The 17,232-nt window shown below is 40.7% G+C and overlaps 1 protein-coding gene across 1 annotated transcript; it reads right to left on the reverse strand.

The window, feature by feature from the left end:
• Nucleotides 1–877: 877 nt before the first annotated feature.
• tac1 (tachykinin precursor 1) lies at nucleotides 878–7,724 on the reverse strand. Its single transcript, XM_033637836.2, has 5 exons — nucleotides 7,308–7,724; nucleotides 5,520–5,622; nucleotides 5,411–5,434; nucleotides 1,600–1,656; nucleotides 878–1,477 (listed from the first exon to the last, which is right to left on the reverse strand). The coding sequence occupies exons 1-5, from the start codon at nucleotides 7,425–7,427 to the stop codon at nucleotides 1,431–1,433; spliced, it is 351 nt and encodes a 116-aa protein (XP_033493727.1). The 5' UTR covers nucleotides 7,428–7,724; the 3' UTR covers nucleotides 878–1,430.
• Nucleotides 7,725–17,232: the final 9,508 nt, after the last annotated feature.

The following is a 17,232-nucleotide window of genomic DNA, read 5'->3' on the forward strand; positions in this document are numbered from 1 at the left end:
GCAGCTGCGGTGAAGCTGTAAAAGCTGCCTCGAGGAGCTCTAGCATCCCAAAGTGAGGTAACACGCTGTCCTGGCTTTTCTGTTGTGTCAAGAATTATTTTATTTTTGTCAAGGGCACAAAAGTGATCATGAGCTACTGTATTGTCGTCTTGAATCCAAAAATAACCGACCTCAGATGTCAGTCAAAAGCACTAACTGGATTTAAGGTTACCGTCTGAGTCGTAGACACTGTAGCTGCATAAATGACCATAGACGTGATGATAGATATATTTTAATAGGTGAAATGGATTATTTAAAGCTGCTAACACCAAATAGGCTGATGCTTGCTGACTATTATATTACACTGTATGTGTCATGGGTAGAGGTGTCGTATGTGAGCATTGTCAGTGGCTTCTTACACAGTTTGACACTTGCTCTGCTGTTTTCCCATTGGATCTTGGACTGGCTATGCAAACACATTTGTTGCGAGTGTGTGCGTTGTATAATGCTGAAGTGAGGGTAGTATTGTCAAGCTTTGGACTATAATGTGAAGAAGTACAGTTTAGTTACCATTACAAGATTATGCTACAGCTAATCTGACACTGAGGAAAAATTAAACCTAAGTGTCATAGTTTTCAGTAGAGTTTATTGCAAGGCTACATTCATTATATTTTTATTTCTGTGATTCTTCCCACCTCCTAACATTACCATTATCTGTCTGATTTGTTTTCTACTCATATATTGTCTCTGTTTCATACTAATTGCTGCAAAAATAAATTCACCTCTTGGCAGGGAAATGTGTGCCTCATGTAGTGCCTCTGTCGTCCACCAGAGTGTGCCCTCACTCCACCTCTGTGCGGCAGTTTTAGCAGAAGGAATTCACAACTTGCAGGCCGAGTTTGAACCAGTAAAGAAAATAATTTTAATATTTGTGAAACCACTATAACACACAGGTATCGTGTCCTATCACACCACACGTCCAGGTGGGGAACATGACAGCTCTTCTAAAAGTCACTCGAAAGCCAAGATGAGACCCCGTCTCAGTGTGTTGTATTTATAGAACAATCAGTTGCAATTAAACAATCATGAGGCACTAGACAGTGACTTTGGCAGTGCAATTTTCAGCATGCCCTTGGGCATAGCCTTGCTTTGATGGTCCACAACAACATTTAGTCTTTGTAGCATGGCAGATGGTCAAAAATTGCTCACAGAATCCACTAACATTGATAATGACACCGTGTCCCCTCATCTCGCCCCCCATCTACCTTCTGCTGGGACAAATGAAACTGGCACAGGTACAGCACTGCTACGTCACTACAATGTGGAAACAGAATCATTTTTATTCGACTAACAGCTATACACAGTTTGGAGAAAACAAAACCAGCGTCTGGTATCCCTCCCGTGGATGAGGAATGGCTAGATGAGGTGCAGGCAGGTGAAGAGGTGACAGTTTAGCGGCGCCTGTCGTACATCTGTATTGTGCTCCAGTCATAGGACTCTGCAGAGGGAGAACACTTGTTAGCTTTAGCACACATTTTGCCCTTTATCATTTTATTTCTTAAGGAAGAAGTGTGAGATGTGGCTTCAGACATAAGTAGAATGAACTGGAATTTGACTCACCTGGCTCCTCTTGGCTCCTTTTTCCCATCAGTCCAACAAAAGAGTTGACTTTATGCCCTTCAAAGGAAGATATTTTCATTTAAAACAATCCTCTCACACCATTTTGTCTTGTAACTTTACAGGAAAATGTCTTAAAGCTGACTGCAACTGGAGCCGTAACCAGAATTTTAGAATCACTGAACGCAAATGTTCAAAAACCCGCTCACAAAAAAGATACCGTAAAGAAATCTGCTAAAGTTTTTGATCATTCATATTATTTTTTCTATTTACATCTCATTGTATTCATTCATCTAAAAGTCTCCCCACATATTGGTCTAAGAGTTTTGTTACATCAAGGGTGTAATTCTGGGAGATTTTAATTTAATATCTTCAGAAACAAACAGATTTTATTTGTTCATTAACTTCAGTTGGCTTGTGAGTCATTAAAATCTCTGCCTCAGTGTGTATTGTGTATCTGCAGGTTGTGACCACTCTAACCAACATGTAATTATTCCACTCCAGACTGATAAGGCCCGAAGAGATGGAAAAAAAATGTATTCAATAAATAATAAACCTAATTGCATCTAGGATTAATGTTTTTCTGCTCCCACACCCTGTTAAACATCTTGCGGTCCCTCAGATTAATCTTGGGTCCCATTAGGAAGCAGATCAGCAGCTTGCAGCTCTGCACCACATGCAGCTCTTTCGCCCCTCTCCTGTGGCTTTGCAAAAAATTATATGGAAATTACTAATGGCTCATATTTAAAGGTCCAGTGTGTAGGATTAAAGGGGGGATAATTGGCAGAAACTGAATCTTTTATTTGGTGTATAATCACTCAAAATCAATCACATTCAAAAGAAGAACAAATCATTGTGTTTTCTTTACTTTATAATGAGCTCTTTATATCGACACAGGAAGCGGGTCCTTGTCTACGAACATCATTAAAACACTGATATTTAACGTGAAACTGCTTTATTCAGTGTTTTTACAGGTTTAAATCACCTGCTCCGTTTGTTTTGGAGAGGAAGAGACCTCTGCAGATAATTTGGCTCACAGTAAAAACCTCCCAAATGTCTGGATCTAAAGTTATCAGAGAACAAAGGGAAGCACACATTAGGAGGTGCTGGGCTAGCGACCCCTGTCTGACATGCCAAACAGCATCGGAGAAACACTGGTCTGTTTGTTCTGGAGAGGAAGAGACCTTGGAAAAATCAACAGTGAAGGAATTCTAACCAGGCGAAGTTTCAGCTTGTTGCAATTTGCAATCCTCGCCACTAGATGTCACTAAATCCCCCTGAATCTTACACACTGTTCCTTTAACATTTTAATTAGTATTTATCATTGTCGTTTGGCTAAAGCGATTCTTAGATTCTATACACTGAAAAAAATATTTAAACATTTTGGCGACTAAAACGTGCGTCATATGTCTCTGGCCTAGTGCCTTTTCCTCTAAATTTTTACGAACCTCAGCAGCAGTGCCTAGTCGAGGAAAAGCCGTGGATGAAAATAGAGAATTTAATAGTGCCTGGACGGATGAGTTTGCCTCCACCATCTACACTGCCAAGTTAAAACACTAAATAATCATAAATAGCCCGCTGAAGGGGCGCCACCTTGTGGTAAAACATATTAATCAATGCTATATCAGACCGATTAGCAGTGTTGATAGGCTAATTTAGACTTAATAGGCTGTGTTATCTTTATTATAAGGCTAAAAACATGTTTTGCAGCTCCTGACATTTTATTTATTTTTTGTGGCTTTTTTGAGCTCCCAGATAGGAAACTGTGGATTTACAACACCAACCATGTGTGTTTTGTGTTCAACTGTAGAATATAAAGTCGTCCTCAGGATTCCTTGACAGTGTGGCCATGACCTTGTTGCCCTCACTTGAAGCTACATCTTTGTTTGCAACACGTGGACTCTGAATATTTTACTTTAACTTCAGATCAGTGAGACCAAACTGAGCTCTGAGACACTCTGGGTCCTGTTGGGCTTGCAGCAGTGTAAATGTGACGGACAGTTGTATCGCTGGCTGACTGAGGCCTTTGTCAATCACAGTAATGGACTGTAATATGATCATGAGGAGGGGGCAGGGGGGTGTATTGGATTGGGGTGTTATAAAACTATAGGAACCCTGTGGGAATATCTCACATCACAAACATCAATATTTGCATTAGACTGATGAGAGCTCATGGCAGATATATAAAAATATGCCCTTGTCACTCAGAGCTGAACCTTAAGTTGGCTGAATCTATTTTCTTGCCCTGTCTCAGTCTTTGCCCGTTGTGTTTTGTTTAAGACAACAGTGGAAGAGTGGAAGGCATCCTCGTTATAACCCCTCCATCCATCACAAGCGTAAACAATCCAATTTAACTCTCAGATGTCCTTGGGGCATTGATCCCGGCTCTCTCCCTCTCCCTAATCATGAGTGACATACAGTCATGCCTGCATAAGAGGAATACATTAGATGTATACTTACTTATGCTGCACAGTGTTGCTCACTGAGTGGGTGACTAATTTAGACCAAAAAAAACCCTGACAGAGAAAAGAGAAAATCCCTTCCTCCTCATTTCTTTTTCCTGTGCGCTCTTTATCTCCTTCCTCTTTGTCACACACAGACGTCTGCTCAGGACCACCTTCCCTCCTCACTGACAAATTAATGTGGTCCGGCATTCAAAAGAAAAGCAAAAGCAATCATCTGTGGTCCATTAATTAAACTCCCTGAAATTGTTTTTCAGAATCACTGACATAAATATACGTAATAAACTCAGTTTGTAATGTTGTGGGCGAAATGTGAAACGATTTGCTTTCTCCCAGCGTGTTGTCACTGTGCGGGCTCGCTGGAACTCCACATCTGAAACCAAATGACTCACCCTTTCCACTTTTAGTGGGGGTGAGTTCATGTAAATGCATGTATCCCTTGAAACACCTGCTGGCTCCAGTCAAATACAGAAAACCCACAAACTCATCTGATTTTGACAAATATGGCTTCTCTCGTAGGCAACAGGATTCTGAACCTTATTGTTTCAGTATTATGAAGCATTTTAGACTCAGAGGGTTTCAATGGAGTTATTTTAAGCACAAGACACAGTAAGCAGGGGGCATAGGCTTAGATTTTCGGGGGGAAGAAGGGGACATTTCCCCCTCAGAATATAAAACGTGCATTTGTCCCACTAGACTTTCATTTTGACTAAATTAATGACATTTTAACCATAAATTGATTCAAAAAATGCGGAAATAACTGCATTTAAATTCACCAGAATGCAGAAAATTAAGTGTTTGATGCTTAACATTATCTGTTAGAGGACCCCCCCCCCCCAAACCCTTTGTTTCCTATATGTCCCTCCCAATATTGAAATAAAACCCACTGAGAACTCTGGCCTTGTGTTGTCTTTAATCTCTCCCAAAACTTGGGAGTTTTCGCAACTGGAGAGGGGTGTTACATTCTCCATTTAAAAACTTACACATGGAGGGTATTTCTTTGGCTGATCTAAGTATTTCTAAACCTCATATGTTTAAATGTGATCACTTTTAGGCCAACAAAAAGTGCTTGAGAAAGCATTAAGAATGTCATTTTTATGAATGAAACTTATAGAACAACTAAATAATTTTCTAAAGTCCAAATAAAGCATTTTAGAGATTAGATTTTTAGTGTCTGGGAGGTGAGAGGGGTGGGGGCTCCTCCTCCTCATGGCCTCAGTATCTCTAAAATTCTGGCAAAGCTCCTGCACAGTAGTACTTTCTGAACCCATAAAGTCCTTCAGTTTATCTGACGGATTAAGGAGAACCCTACTCTCACTGATCTTGGAGGAAAAATCTGATATCATACTTACTTTTGCGGGTGATCTGTGCATTTGCTGTGGGAGCAAAGAGAGAATCAAGTTTAAAAACCAGACCACAGATGAAAACTAAGTCTGTCTTATATGCAGAACGAGCTCTTACCCATGGAGCGTTTCCCCATCAGACCGATGAACTGATGCGGCCGTGGCTTTCTTGTCATCCTCAGGAGGATTTCTCTGAATGGGTCGTTGGAAAGCCAGCCATCCTGAGGGAGGAAGAAATCTTCATAAGTGTTCACCATGCTGGAGTGTGGAGAACCAGACTGGTGAGGAGTATTATAGTACAGTTCCTGTACCTAACGTCATTTACCACCAAAATGAAAAGGTATTTTTTATCTGATCAGAGTTAGAAATCATTAAATGTATGCCACCAAATTGTAGCTGCTGAATGCATCTTAATGTGACTTTTTTTGTCTGTTATGTAAGAGTATAATTGCACCCCCCACACCTCATCAGCCCACACACACAGGCATAGATTTCAGGGGGAATGTGGGGGATATGTCCCCCTCAATATTTAGAACATGTGCATTTGTCAAGAGGACTTTTATTTTGACACATTTAAAGACATTTTCACCATAAATAGATGCATTAAAGGCAAAGTGAAGCAAAAATATTCACCACCAAATTCACCACAATGCAGGAAATTAAGTGTTTGATGCTCAAAATTTCCAAAAAGAGGACCTTAAACCCTCCGTCTTATAAATGTCCCCCCTTTGCTGGAACAAAAGCTGCGCCCTTGCTGCACACATAAGCTACACAGAGCAATAATCCATATAAGGCTTGAATTTTGAACTTTCATTAAGTGTTTCTATCTCCATCCCAGGATATATTTCCACAGGATGCATTAGTCTGACTGAGATATGGACCTGGGGGCCACTAATGTCTCGCACATTAAGTTGTAATGATTTATTGCGGGCTCGTTCATCTGCAGAATGGCCCCAGCCTACAGTTTAGGCTACTGATGGAGCCGCTTGGCGCTTTTCCAACTTGCAATGTCAAACACAGGACGTGCGTTTCATGTCAATGGAGATTGTTCGGGCTTCAGCTCCTTCTATACTGTGCACTTAAGGGTTTATTTAATTTCCTGTTGGCTGGCTGCTCTGGGCACTGCAGCCGTCTCCATCATCATGATGGCTGTTACTGAGGCTTAAAGTATTCTCTTTAAGATTGTTTCACCTGATGCAAATCAGCTGGTGCATACTTTTCTATAATCAAGTATAAACAATTTAATGTATAGCTTACAAATTAATTAGCATCTGGTGTATCCTGTGTATCTCACATTAATGTAAGGAGAATGTATGATGTCTGCCGTGAGAGCAGATGGAGTAATCTCACACTGTAAATCTGTTTCTAGTTTTCGGAAATGAAGCTTGAACTGGTTCATTTTTTAGTCAGAGAACTGTCGGGATGGCAAAGTGTTAACAACTTTAATAACTTTCTATTGCACATTTCATGCAAAGGTGCAGCCCATGTTAGTACCCTAGTCTTTAAGTCTAATTAGTAGGCTAATAATTAATCGAGATTCTTCTCAAAATCATGGATTTGGAGAGCGCAAGGAGTGCGTAAAAATGGCCACATCTTTAAAAATAAAGTCTAAAAACATGCTTATGTCATTATTAATGCTCAACTTTAATACACGGCGGTTATTAGGTGGGTTCTAGTGATAGTGGAATTAAATTTACCTTAATAAAGTGACATCTCTGAGTAAAACCAAAAGCTAAACATCCAAATTTATCCAGCTATTAACTTTAATATTTGGGTTAAACAAACTTACAGTATGTGCAGGTTTATAAAACTTTCTTCCAGATGAAATTCTACTTAAAATATTTCTGATTTTTTTTTTTATATATATATATATAATTACGGTATAAATATAAATACTTCAGGGTACCTGGATTTGGTTACTGCTCGCCCAGTAGTCCGCCTCTTCTTTTGGGTCGTTTTCCTCACAAAAAACTTGAGCAACGGCGAAAAATGCCATTAAAACAGGTAAAAGCAGCAACTTCATCATGACGCACCTGTTTCTTTTCCCGACAGTATAAGTTGGACTCACTGTTCTGTTAAAACAACCTCTGATACTCAACTTGAAAACAAAATAAAAAACTAAATGAGTAAGCTTGGAGGCACGAGCTGCAGCAGTTCTGTGCGCGCACTGCTTCTTCCCTCAGAGATCAACAGTAGTCCATAGTGCGTGCGTAAGTGCGTGCGTAAAACAGCGCCGTGCCGGGGATCCCGCCACTGTCTCCAATGCTCTCCGCGCGCTCAGCCTCTGCAGCAGCTTCTTCGGTCTCGTGCGTCCTCCTGTCCAGAGAGAGCCTTGCACGCGCTCCTATATAGCAGCCATTGCAGTAGTGGGATTACTCGCGCTCAGTCACGAATACAGTAATATTTCTGTGTCGTTACAGTTACCAGTCAGACGCCCTTTGACATCACCAGCTGTGTGCGTCACTGGACATTCCCCATGTTTAACCAAGTCTAAATGTGACCTGAATTCATGATTAATGCTCAGATCGTGACATCATAACCTGCTACCTCTCCGCACTAATTTAGTAATGGCCTAATAATTTATCGCATCATAAAGCTCTGTGCAGTATCATCATGATAAACGGGCCTTGTGTGAGTTATCTTAAGATGTTATACGCCTTAAGGAGAGTGGAGGAGCTCAGTGTTGTGATCACGATTCATTTTTATCTCATCTATAACAGAGTCAAAGTCGCAGCTCTAAATACGCACAATCTACATGTAAAATTCTGTCACTTCTATATGATATTTTGGATAAAACTCACTTATTGTCGAGTATATTTCACCTTTCATGCACAAATGTGTCTGTGATCACATGACAGTTTAGAGGAAACTGTACTTTCTTGTTTTATCAACATGTTAAAAGCAGATATGACCATATGTGGAGCGGAAAACTTCACTCACATAATCACGTAAGGGTATGATGACGCACTTGGTTTCACGTAGTCTTTACTCCTGATTGCGTTGATGTCAGTGGCGGCCCCAAGAAAGGGCCATGGCCCCCCTGATACATTAAGCCCCCCCCCCCCCCCCGCCCCCCCAAAAAAATAAGGCTGTGACACGTTAACTGTTTAGTGGTATCTGGTGAAACTAGACATCTAAGGCATCCATTGGTGCCAACCATGTCGGCATAGCTTGCCAAGAAGCAGGCCAAATAATGCTCCAAAATTAGGTTACATTGTCATGAGGTAAAAACTGGCATGGCCATTTTCAAAGGGGTCCCTTGAACTCTTACCTCAACATGAGTACCCACGAATGTCCCCTTAACTTGAGAAGACCTGTTCCCAGTAAATGTTTTCTTCCTTACAATCACTGAAAAGGACAACCAGCCTATTTGAAGAACAATGAATCACCTCACATGCATAAATACATCACACATTAAAAAAAGGATTGCTGTGAAACTCAAAAGCCCCGTTTCCACTGAGCAGTGCAGTTCACTTCAGTTTGGTACGACCTTTTTTTCTGTTTCCGCTGTGAAAAGTTGTGGATGGTACCAATAGAACCTTTCTGTACCGTCCCCATGTTTGGTCCCCCCTCTGTTGGGGTACCTAGCACACAGTTCTGGTACTAAAAGGTGGAGCTGTGAACACTGCTTTGACCATTACTTTAGTTTTATATGACATACATTTTAGTGATGAATGGATCAGGTGTTTATATATATTAATTTCGACCAGGACAGCATATATACTAATCCTCGCTAGGAGAAAAAAAAGCCTCATGGAGCATCGAGCTACAGCAACACTTAACCCCTGAGCTTGCCTGAGAAGGACTAAATGCACAAACCTGCTATTTTTAAATATCCCATATAGAGAGACTCACTGCAGCCTGTTTTGTTTTGAAAATGTCGGTGCGCAGCCTCGTTCTGTGGATGATAAACGAAGTGCAGACTTCCATCTGTGTCACTGATAATGTAGTCTCGCCACCAGACAATCAGAGATCTCCGCCTTCTGATAGTCTGGGGACACTCCTTTCTAAAGTGTGTTTAACACACTGGCGAAAACGGCCGGCAACAAAGCAACGCCTCTTGCATTTTTGAAAAGGACACGCCTTCTCAGAAATGTGCGCTCCCCCTTTTCTCGTCCGCAAGGAAACAAACACACAGAGAGCTTGAAAATGGATGCCGAGAGATTAAACTCCGCTTTATCAAACGTGTGCTCATCCGTAAGAAAATATTTTTTTTCCAGTGGATGTCTTAGTTACAACATTATTGAGCTAACTGGAGTAGTTTCATGTCGTATCTGACAACGGGAGGCTTTTAACAGATGACGTCCTGTTGTAGCTTTGCTGCTGCTGTTAGCTGTCCCTGTCAGCTGCAGCCACTGATGCTTTCTAGACATCGTGATTTCCCAAAACTGAATAAATACTAGGGGTGTAAATCACCAGCTTCATCACGATACGATATTATATCGATTTGTTTGGATGACGATACGATGTTTGCCGATATCACAAAGTCTGTCACGATACGATTTTGATTCGATTCGATTCAGGAGCCTGCGATCGATATGACGCGATATCATATGCCCATCAAACACAATCATTTACATCAACTCACAAAAACAACTAGAATATGATTTGACCATTTTATCTCTGAGCTCTGTTTGTTGTTTGAGCGGAGGCGCGCTTGCCCAGAAATGATGACACAGATGTGCTATGTGAATTTCAAAATAAATGTGTATCTTTAAGATGACGATATGGATCGATGTTTTCATTTTGCATCGATATAATCGGATCGTTAATCAATGAATCGATGTATCGATGTGGATCGAAGTATCGTTACACCCCTAATAAATACCACACATAGCAACACAAAACTGCTTTGCTAGGTCAATCATGTTGTAACTAAGATATCCACTGGAAAAAATATTTTTTTCACGAACCGTTTAATGAGTTATTACCTATTACAGACATCGCTAACGGCTAAGAAATAGTAATGTTTGTTCAATCATTGTGTTTATAGACTTTACAAACATCGGATTAGTCTAAACGGTGATACAGTGATGTGAAAAATTTGATATTGACTATATATATATATATATATATATATATATATATACACATACATATATATATATAAAAGCTCTGCTGGTTTTCTACCCGAAGTATTTGTAAACAACAAGGCGATTGCCTTTATAGTCCGGCTGGAGGGATGAGTCATGGCAAGATTATGTTTGTTTCTTTTAGTTGGCGAGAATGTGTCGCCGCAAACGCGACAAACATCCACTAACTTTGACGGCGTTTTCTACAAGAGCGGCTGAGCCATTTTGTACCGCTACACGTGTTTCTAGTGGGACTATGTTTACGAGCACAAGAGTTCAGCGAGCCACCGAAGGACCGTCCTGCAGATTTACTACTGGTTCTGCAATGTAGGGAGTTTTTTTAAACTCTGAAATTGTATCCGCCCATCTAAACACAAAATCAGGGAGAAAGACAGTCTTTAGTTAAGCAAAGCGTCTAAAGACTGACTTGTGAGTCTACTGATAATGAGCAAATACAGTGAGTGCTGGACGGAGCAGTGAGTGACAACAACTCCGCCCACATGAAAGAGCACTGTTTGGAAACGCTAGGGTCTAGGTACCATGTCTGAAGGGTTACTTTTGGTTCCAAAGGTACTATACCGAAAATGTTTGGTGGAAACGGGGCTTAAGTGTTAACTGTACAAGTATTAATCTATCTATATGCACATCAGATAATTAGTAACATTAACTCTAAAATAAGAAACCAAAGTATATCAGTATGATTCCTTATGTCTTCGTACTGACATAGTTTTCAACTAGCTTATATACTACCATCAAAAGAGAATGCCTGACATTGAGTTATGGTGATTGGATTTGGTGTTCCACCCCAAGATTTTCATTGGCTCCATCTGGCCGCCCCTATCGCAAATTTCTGGGTACGCTGTGTTGATATATTTTATTTTGTTAATTCATTGTAATTGTATTGTCTTTATATTGATTTTGGCTATGTCTTACACCCATATATCATCATATGTTTTATTATTTTACAGCTCAAAGAAGAAACTGTACCTTTACAAACCTCTCGTATCAAAGCCTGAATGGAAAGGAGAAGGTCTTGTGACCTGACGGTAACACTGATTTCCATTAGAAAAGCTGTTCTTTAAAAGAGTAGGATGTTCAGGATGAATAGACGACTATGCCGCCACACATAGTTCAATGTCCACGCACCTCAACGAGTGCTTGATTTGCCCAAGTGCCTTTATTCCATCAACAATATGTTCATTTTATTTACCCATGTGTTATTGCCGAATGCAAATGTTTTCCCTGGGGCTGGGAATGGAAAGTGTTATCATCTGTTTGTTCATTCGATCCAAGATGCAAATATTTATTCACATTAACACAAGTGTTTTCTGAAGGATGCTTTGGCCCTGTTTGACCTTAGTATTCTGTACATTTTGTTATTATTTCTGAGAGTTTAGAGCATTGAGTTCAAACATGCACATGATTAGATTTATTTTTTAAATTTCCATCATGGCTGACGGTGGGACACGTGAAGTGAAGAAGTCCTGTCGAACCTCCCGTGCAGGTGAAGTGACTGCGTATAGGTTTACACTAATATCCATTACTTATCTCTACCAGCGGGGTCTCTGTGGTCACAGCCACTGCGGACTAGAATTTGATCATCCTCACAACTGTGACAGCTCATCCAATTAACAGACGGAAGGGGGAGGTGAGGAGAGAAAGCTGGAGAGAGAGAGAGAGAGAGGTGATGGAGCTGTTGGAGCCATGGGAGGGAGTTACCACGGAGGGGGAGGATTGAGAAAGAGAGCAGGGTGCCGTCGAAGTTGGGGCACACTGATAAACAGATATGCACATCATGTGCTCAAACAGGACGTCAGTCCAGGGAGACTGAGAGGTGTTTGCTGCTGTTATCTCTGCAGAGGTAACACAATCAGATGGATTGCGTTGCTGGTCACTGTGGACGCTCCTCTCACTTTGATAAGGCATCCAGCAGCAAATGGGACTCTAAGATGCATGAATATATTAGAGCATAAGTTGATTTTGTGCATGGAATGAATCCAGAGCGGATCATTTGTTGGAAGAGACGTCTGAGTCAAAGCAACGCGGTGCCAATAGTTAATGCATGAGTGACTGGAATCAGAAAGTCCCTGGTGTAAACAGGAATCCTACCAAACATTCAATTTACCTTAAGATTAAACCAGCTGAGAAGATGCTACATGAAAACAGAACTGAAATATTAACTATCGTGAACAGAATTAGCACAAGGTAGATCCTCCATGAAAATGTAGACAGATGATAAACCCATGTATATTAGTGAACTGCAATACTTGCCTTGTATGTAATGTAATGTAAGACATTGTCAAATGAGAGAGGGAGGTAATTCATTTTACTATAATTACAATGTCTGGCAATTAATGTGGTTATAATTTATTGATGTTAAAATGATACATGTGGTACCCTTACCCACTCTATGAGACTTGATCCAAACATACTTAGAAAGTACACCATAACCTTTTCATTCTTCTCAAACTAAATGTGCTGGTAATTTAAACAGAGTGACCGCATGTTCATTTTCTCAGTGTGTATGATATGCTGAGCAGATATTTCACAGTAGGAGCTTGTGCAGTTAATTTTCCAGCATGAGAACCTGATGGCAGCGACAGATATGAGCTGAGGCAAAAGCTCCTAATTCAGATATGAAAGATCTGCAGAACAAAAATAAGACGCACTATAAAGGTTATGAAACTTTGTCATTGCCTCCCAAATTAGCCGAATTAGTGTTTTTATATTGAGTGTGGCTATTGCCAGGACAACACAATTAGTTGCTTACAGTGCTTAAATACGGGAAAAAATGGCACTAAATGTGGATCTTATCTTACATAATATGCCCCAGTACACAAATACACTTTTGCTAGCAAGCTAAACAAAAGCAATTGAAGATATGTTATTAATTTATTAAGTTTTTAAATGTTTTTGTGACTCGTGCATACCTGTGTTCTCAAATAGTTTGATGCACACAATATGAAGTTAAGGTATTCAGATGGCAGTGTCATATCCAGACCAGGGGTTGAGACCAAGTCAAGACCATAGGCTGTTTAAGATAATGGACGTAGCCACTGTGATGTCACCCATTGGTTTGTAGACTTAGGCCTCAAGTTTGGTAGTTTAGCCGTCGCTATCTTGGTTGTTTGGAGCCAGAAGTGGCCATATTTAGTTGAGAGGGTGGAGCTGTGGCAGAGCAAGGGCTGGATTAAGCATCAGCGGCCTTCAATACGCATTACTTTAAGCCTTAATAAAATGTAAATGGGTAACTTATTTAAAAATTTGGCCCCCATACAGTTGTCAGTATTAAAATTTGCTATAGAGACCCAAACCATTTTTTGCACGAGGCTATAAACATGTTTAATTCTGCTGTAAAGTTGGGCATTTTACCATGGGGGATTGACTTGCTTCTGGAGCCAGCCTCAAGTGGCCATTAGAGGAACTGCAGTTTTTGTGACTTCAGTAATGGCTTCGTTTATTAGCCCTGGAGGTTGAGCTTAGTCCGGACTAAGGTAGGGCAAGAGAGAGTCAAAACCACGACCAGATCAGTGCAAGTCCTACACTGCACGACACACTTAAAATAAAACGTGGAACATGCAAGCCATAGACACTCCTATAATTGACCTGAAAGATCCACATTACCATAAAGGGTACCATGAGAAATCTTGATAAAAGTCTTGATAAAATAATCAAAAGGCATTACAGAAGTGAACTTTTTCTTTGGAAACATATGTATTTATGTATGGTTTTCTATGCGCAAACAAATACAAACAAACACAAAGGAGTGGAAGTCGCCTTAAAGGGATAGTGCACCCAAAAATGAAAATTCAGCCATTATCTACTCACCCTCATGCTGAGGAATGCTCTGGTGAAGTTTTAGAGTCCTCACATCCCTTGTGGAGATCGGCGGGGGGAGCGGCCAGCACACCTAATGGCAGATGGCGCCCCAGACTAACGTCCAAGAACACAAAACTGAATCCACAAAGTATCTCCATACTGCTCATCCGTAGTGATCCAAGTGTCCTGAAGCCGTGACATAAAAAGTTGTTTCGAAAAACGTCATATGAACTTTGTTTTTAGCCTCACTGTAGCCTGTAGCTCTGACTGCTTCTCTGCGCTCCGCGCTCACGTGTGCGCGCTCAGGGTGATCGGTGATGCACAGTCTCTGAAGAGCAGCAGTCTCGTCAGTACTGATGTCCAGATTCTCAAGTGCAGGCATCGCCAATTCCCAGTCTGAGCAGCAAAGACTTTCCTCATCCGTTGGCAATGCTTTGCATTTGAAACAACTACACCACCAGGTTTCCAGTGCACGACTCCGGTATTCTGGGGCGCCGTCAGCCATTAGGTGTGCTAGCCGCTCCCCCCACCGATCTCCGCAGGGGATGTGAGGACTCTAAAACTTCACCAGAGCGTTCCTCAGCATGAGGGTGAGTAGATAATGGCTGAAATTCATTTTTGGGTGCACTATCCCTTTAACCATCTTAATTTGATACTCCTTTTTTGCTGGTATTTTTCTAATATCTGTGCAGTTGTGGTCTTGACCAATCTTAAAATAAAATCCTGAGTCTGCTACTTCAAAAAGTGGTCTTGAGACTGGTATTGAAATGAAGATCAGTCTCAAGTAGGTCTACTACAACACTGTTATATGGGCAATATTCAGGCATATTCTATACTTAGTACTGACTCAGTGTCTCAAAGGTCGATTACAATGCCAGAAGAAGGTCAGATATCCTGGCTTTAATTCCCAACATGGATCAGAACTCCATCCATCCATCCATCCATCCATCCATTCAGTACCTGGATGTAATCCCAGTTAGAGGGCGACAGTTAACATAGGGCTGACACATGGAGGCAGACGACCATTCATGCTCACATTCACACCTATATGTTTCATTTGTACATAGCGGACACTGAAACTTTACGCTGTGGTTAACACGTGGGTAGATTTAAGCACAAAACCACTTGTGTATGGTTAGGAAAACATCATAATTTGGCTCTAATTTTTTGTGGCTAAAATGCAGCAGGAAATGCAGCAAAACTACAGCTTTTTGTGGCACTATCCTGACTGAAAATGCAACAAAAAACACCCATGTTTGGTGGCTAGAAAGCTGCTGTAAGGTGCAGCAATGACTCACTAAAAAAAACAGCTTTGCTGTTTCTTGGTCTGTAACTTGGCAGGCGTCACGCATAGGTGCCAGGCCATCCATCACCCCCTTCCCTTGACAAAGTCAGCTCATCCATCACTTCAGAAAGATAAGTATGTAACATATCCGTGGTTTGCAAATACGTACAATTTTAACACTTTTTTCTGGTGACTGGGCTGTAAATGCCCTCTTTGAAGTTCCACGCAGACAGTTTGTAACTTTGTGTTGTAAATTTAGTCTCCAACCTGAGCTGATGATCCTCAGACTCGAGACAGCTCTACTCAGAGACACGATATCTACTTTTTATCTGAGTTTTACTCATTATGATGAGAAAACTTCATTTAATATCAGCTGAGTGCCCCTTTAATGTTTGCTGATCAATATGTTTCTCTGTGCTGTTTATTTTTTTGACAGGACAGTACTGACGTCTGTAAAATCATTGGGACATCCTTTGTAATTAGTCTAACTCTTATTGCCGTCTGTCACTTGTTGCTAATTTGGAGGAGCAGGGGGATATTCAGACTAATTAGTCGTTTGTCCCCATCAAACGTCTAAAGCAGACATGAGAGCAGTCATTTTTGCACTCAAGATTTGAGCTATTTAAATTTAGGCAGTCACCTTACAGTAATTTCAACCAGGAGGAAGATGACATTGACGTAATTAAGGCTTTGTGTAAGGCTGTGCTTTAAAGGGACAGGTCATCCCAAATCACGAAGACATATTTTTCCTCTTATCTGCAGCATTATTTATCATTCTAGTTTGTTGTTGCTGGAGATATCAGCTGTAGAGATGTCTGCCTTCTCTCCAGTGTGATGGAGCTAAGTGACACTCAGCTTGTGGTGCTCAAAGTGCCCCAAAAACACAACTGAAAAACTCAAGAAATCCAGAAATCATGATCGGTCTTCAGTCGCGGCCATTCTATACTTTGATTAAAGCATCTAGTGACATGGTTCACTCCTGTGGTCCACACACTGGTGTACAGGTGTCACCAGGGGCCATTAATAAGCCTCCTGGCAAAAGACAAATTAAATCTCACAGCTATTTAATTCCCTAGATGTGTGATTGAGTTACATCCTGAGGAACACGAATATCAGATAAATTCCAGATATGACCTGGTTCAGAACCACAAAGTGAGACTGTGTATGGTGTAATGTGCTGGGCTGATCAAATTTGAGCCTTGCTGCTGGTGGAGCCTGTAATGTTGGTTGATCTGTCGGTGTGTTGGACTTGTTCGGATATCTTTAGAAATACTGGTGAGATGAATGAAATCAAAGTCCCACAAAGGTTAACTCATTATATTTATTATATATAACCACAGAATCAAACTAACATAGTAACATGCTAACTAATACATACTACATGGGCATTGCAACATGCTAGTGTTAGCATGCTAATGTTAGCAATATGTACAGAGGTTAAAACTGATAACAGATAGCCGAGCTGACAGCTCCCATCCTGTTTATGTGTGATAAAGTGTTGCATGTCAACACTGACTTTCTGTTCTGTGTTCAATATTATTATTGGATATAATTCTGTCATCAGTATACAAGAAATCACTCTGGTATGGATCACCAATAAAAGATTGTATTGGGCCAAATTTATTCACTTGATGCTTTATAAACCACATATTAGT

The sequence above is a fragment of the Epinephelus lanceolatus genome, chromosome 16 (assembly GCF_041903045.1).
Source record: "Epinephelus lanceolatus isolate andai-2023 chromosome 16, ASM4190304v1, whole genome shotgun sequence".
Taxonomy (NCBI): Eukaryota; Metazoa; Chordata; class Actinopteri; order Perciformes; family Serranidae; genus Epinephelus; species Epinephelus lanceolatus.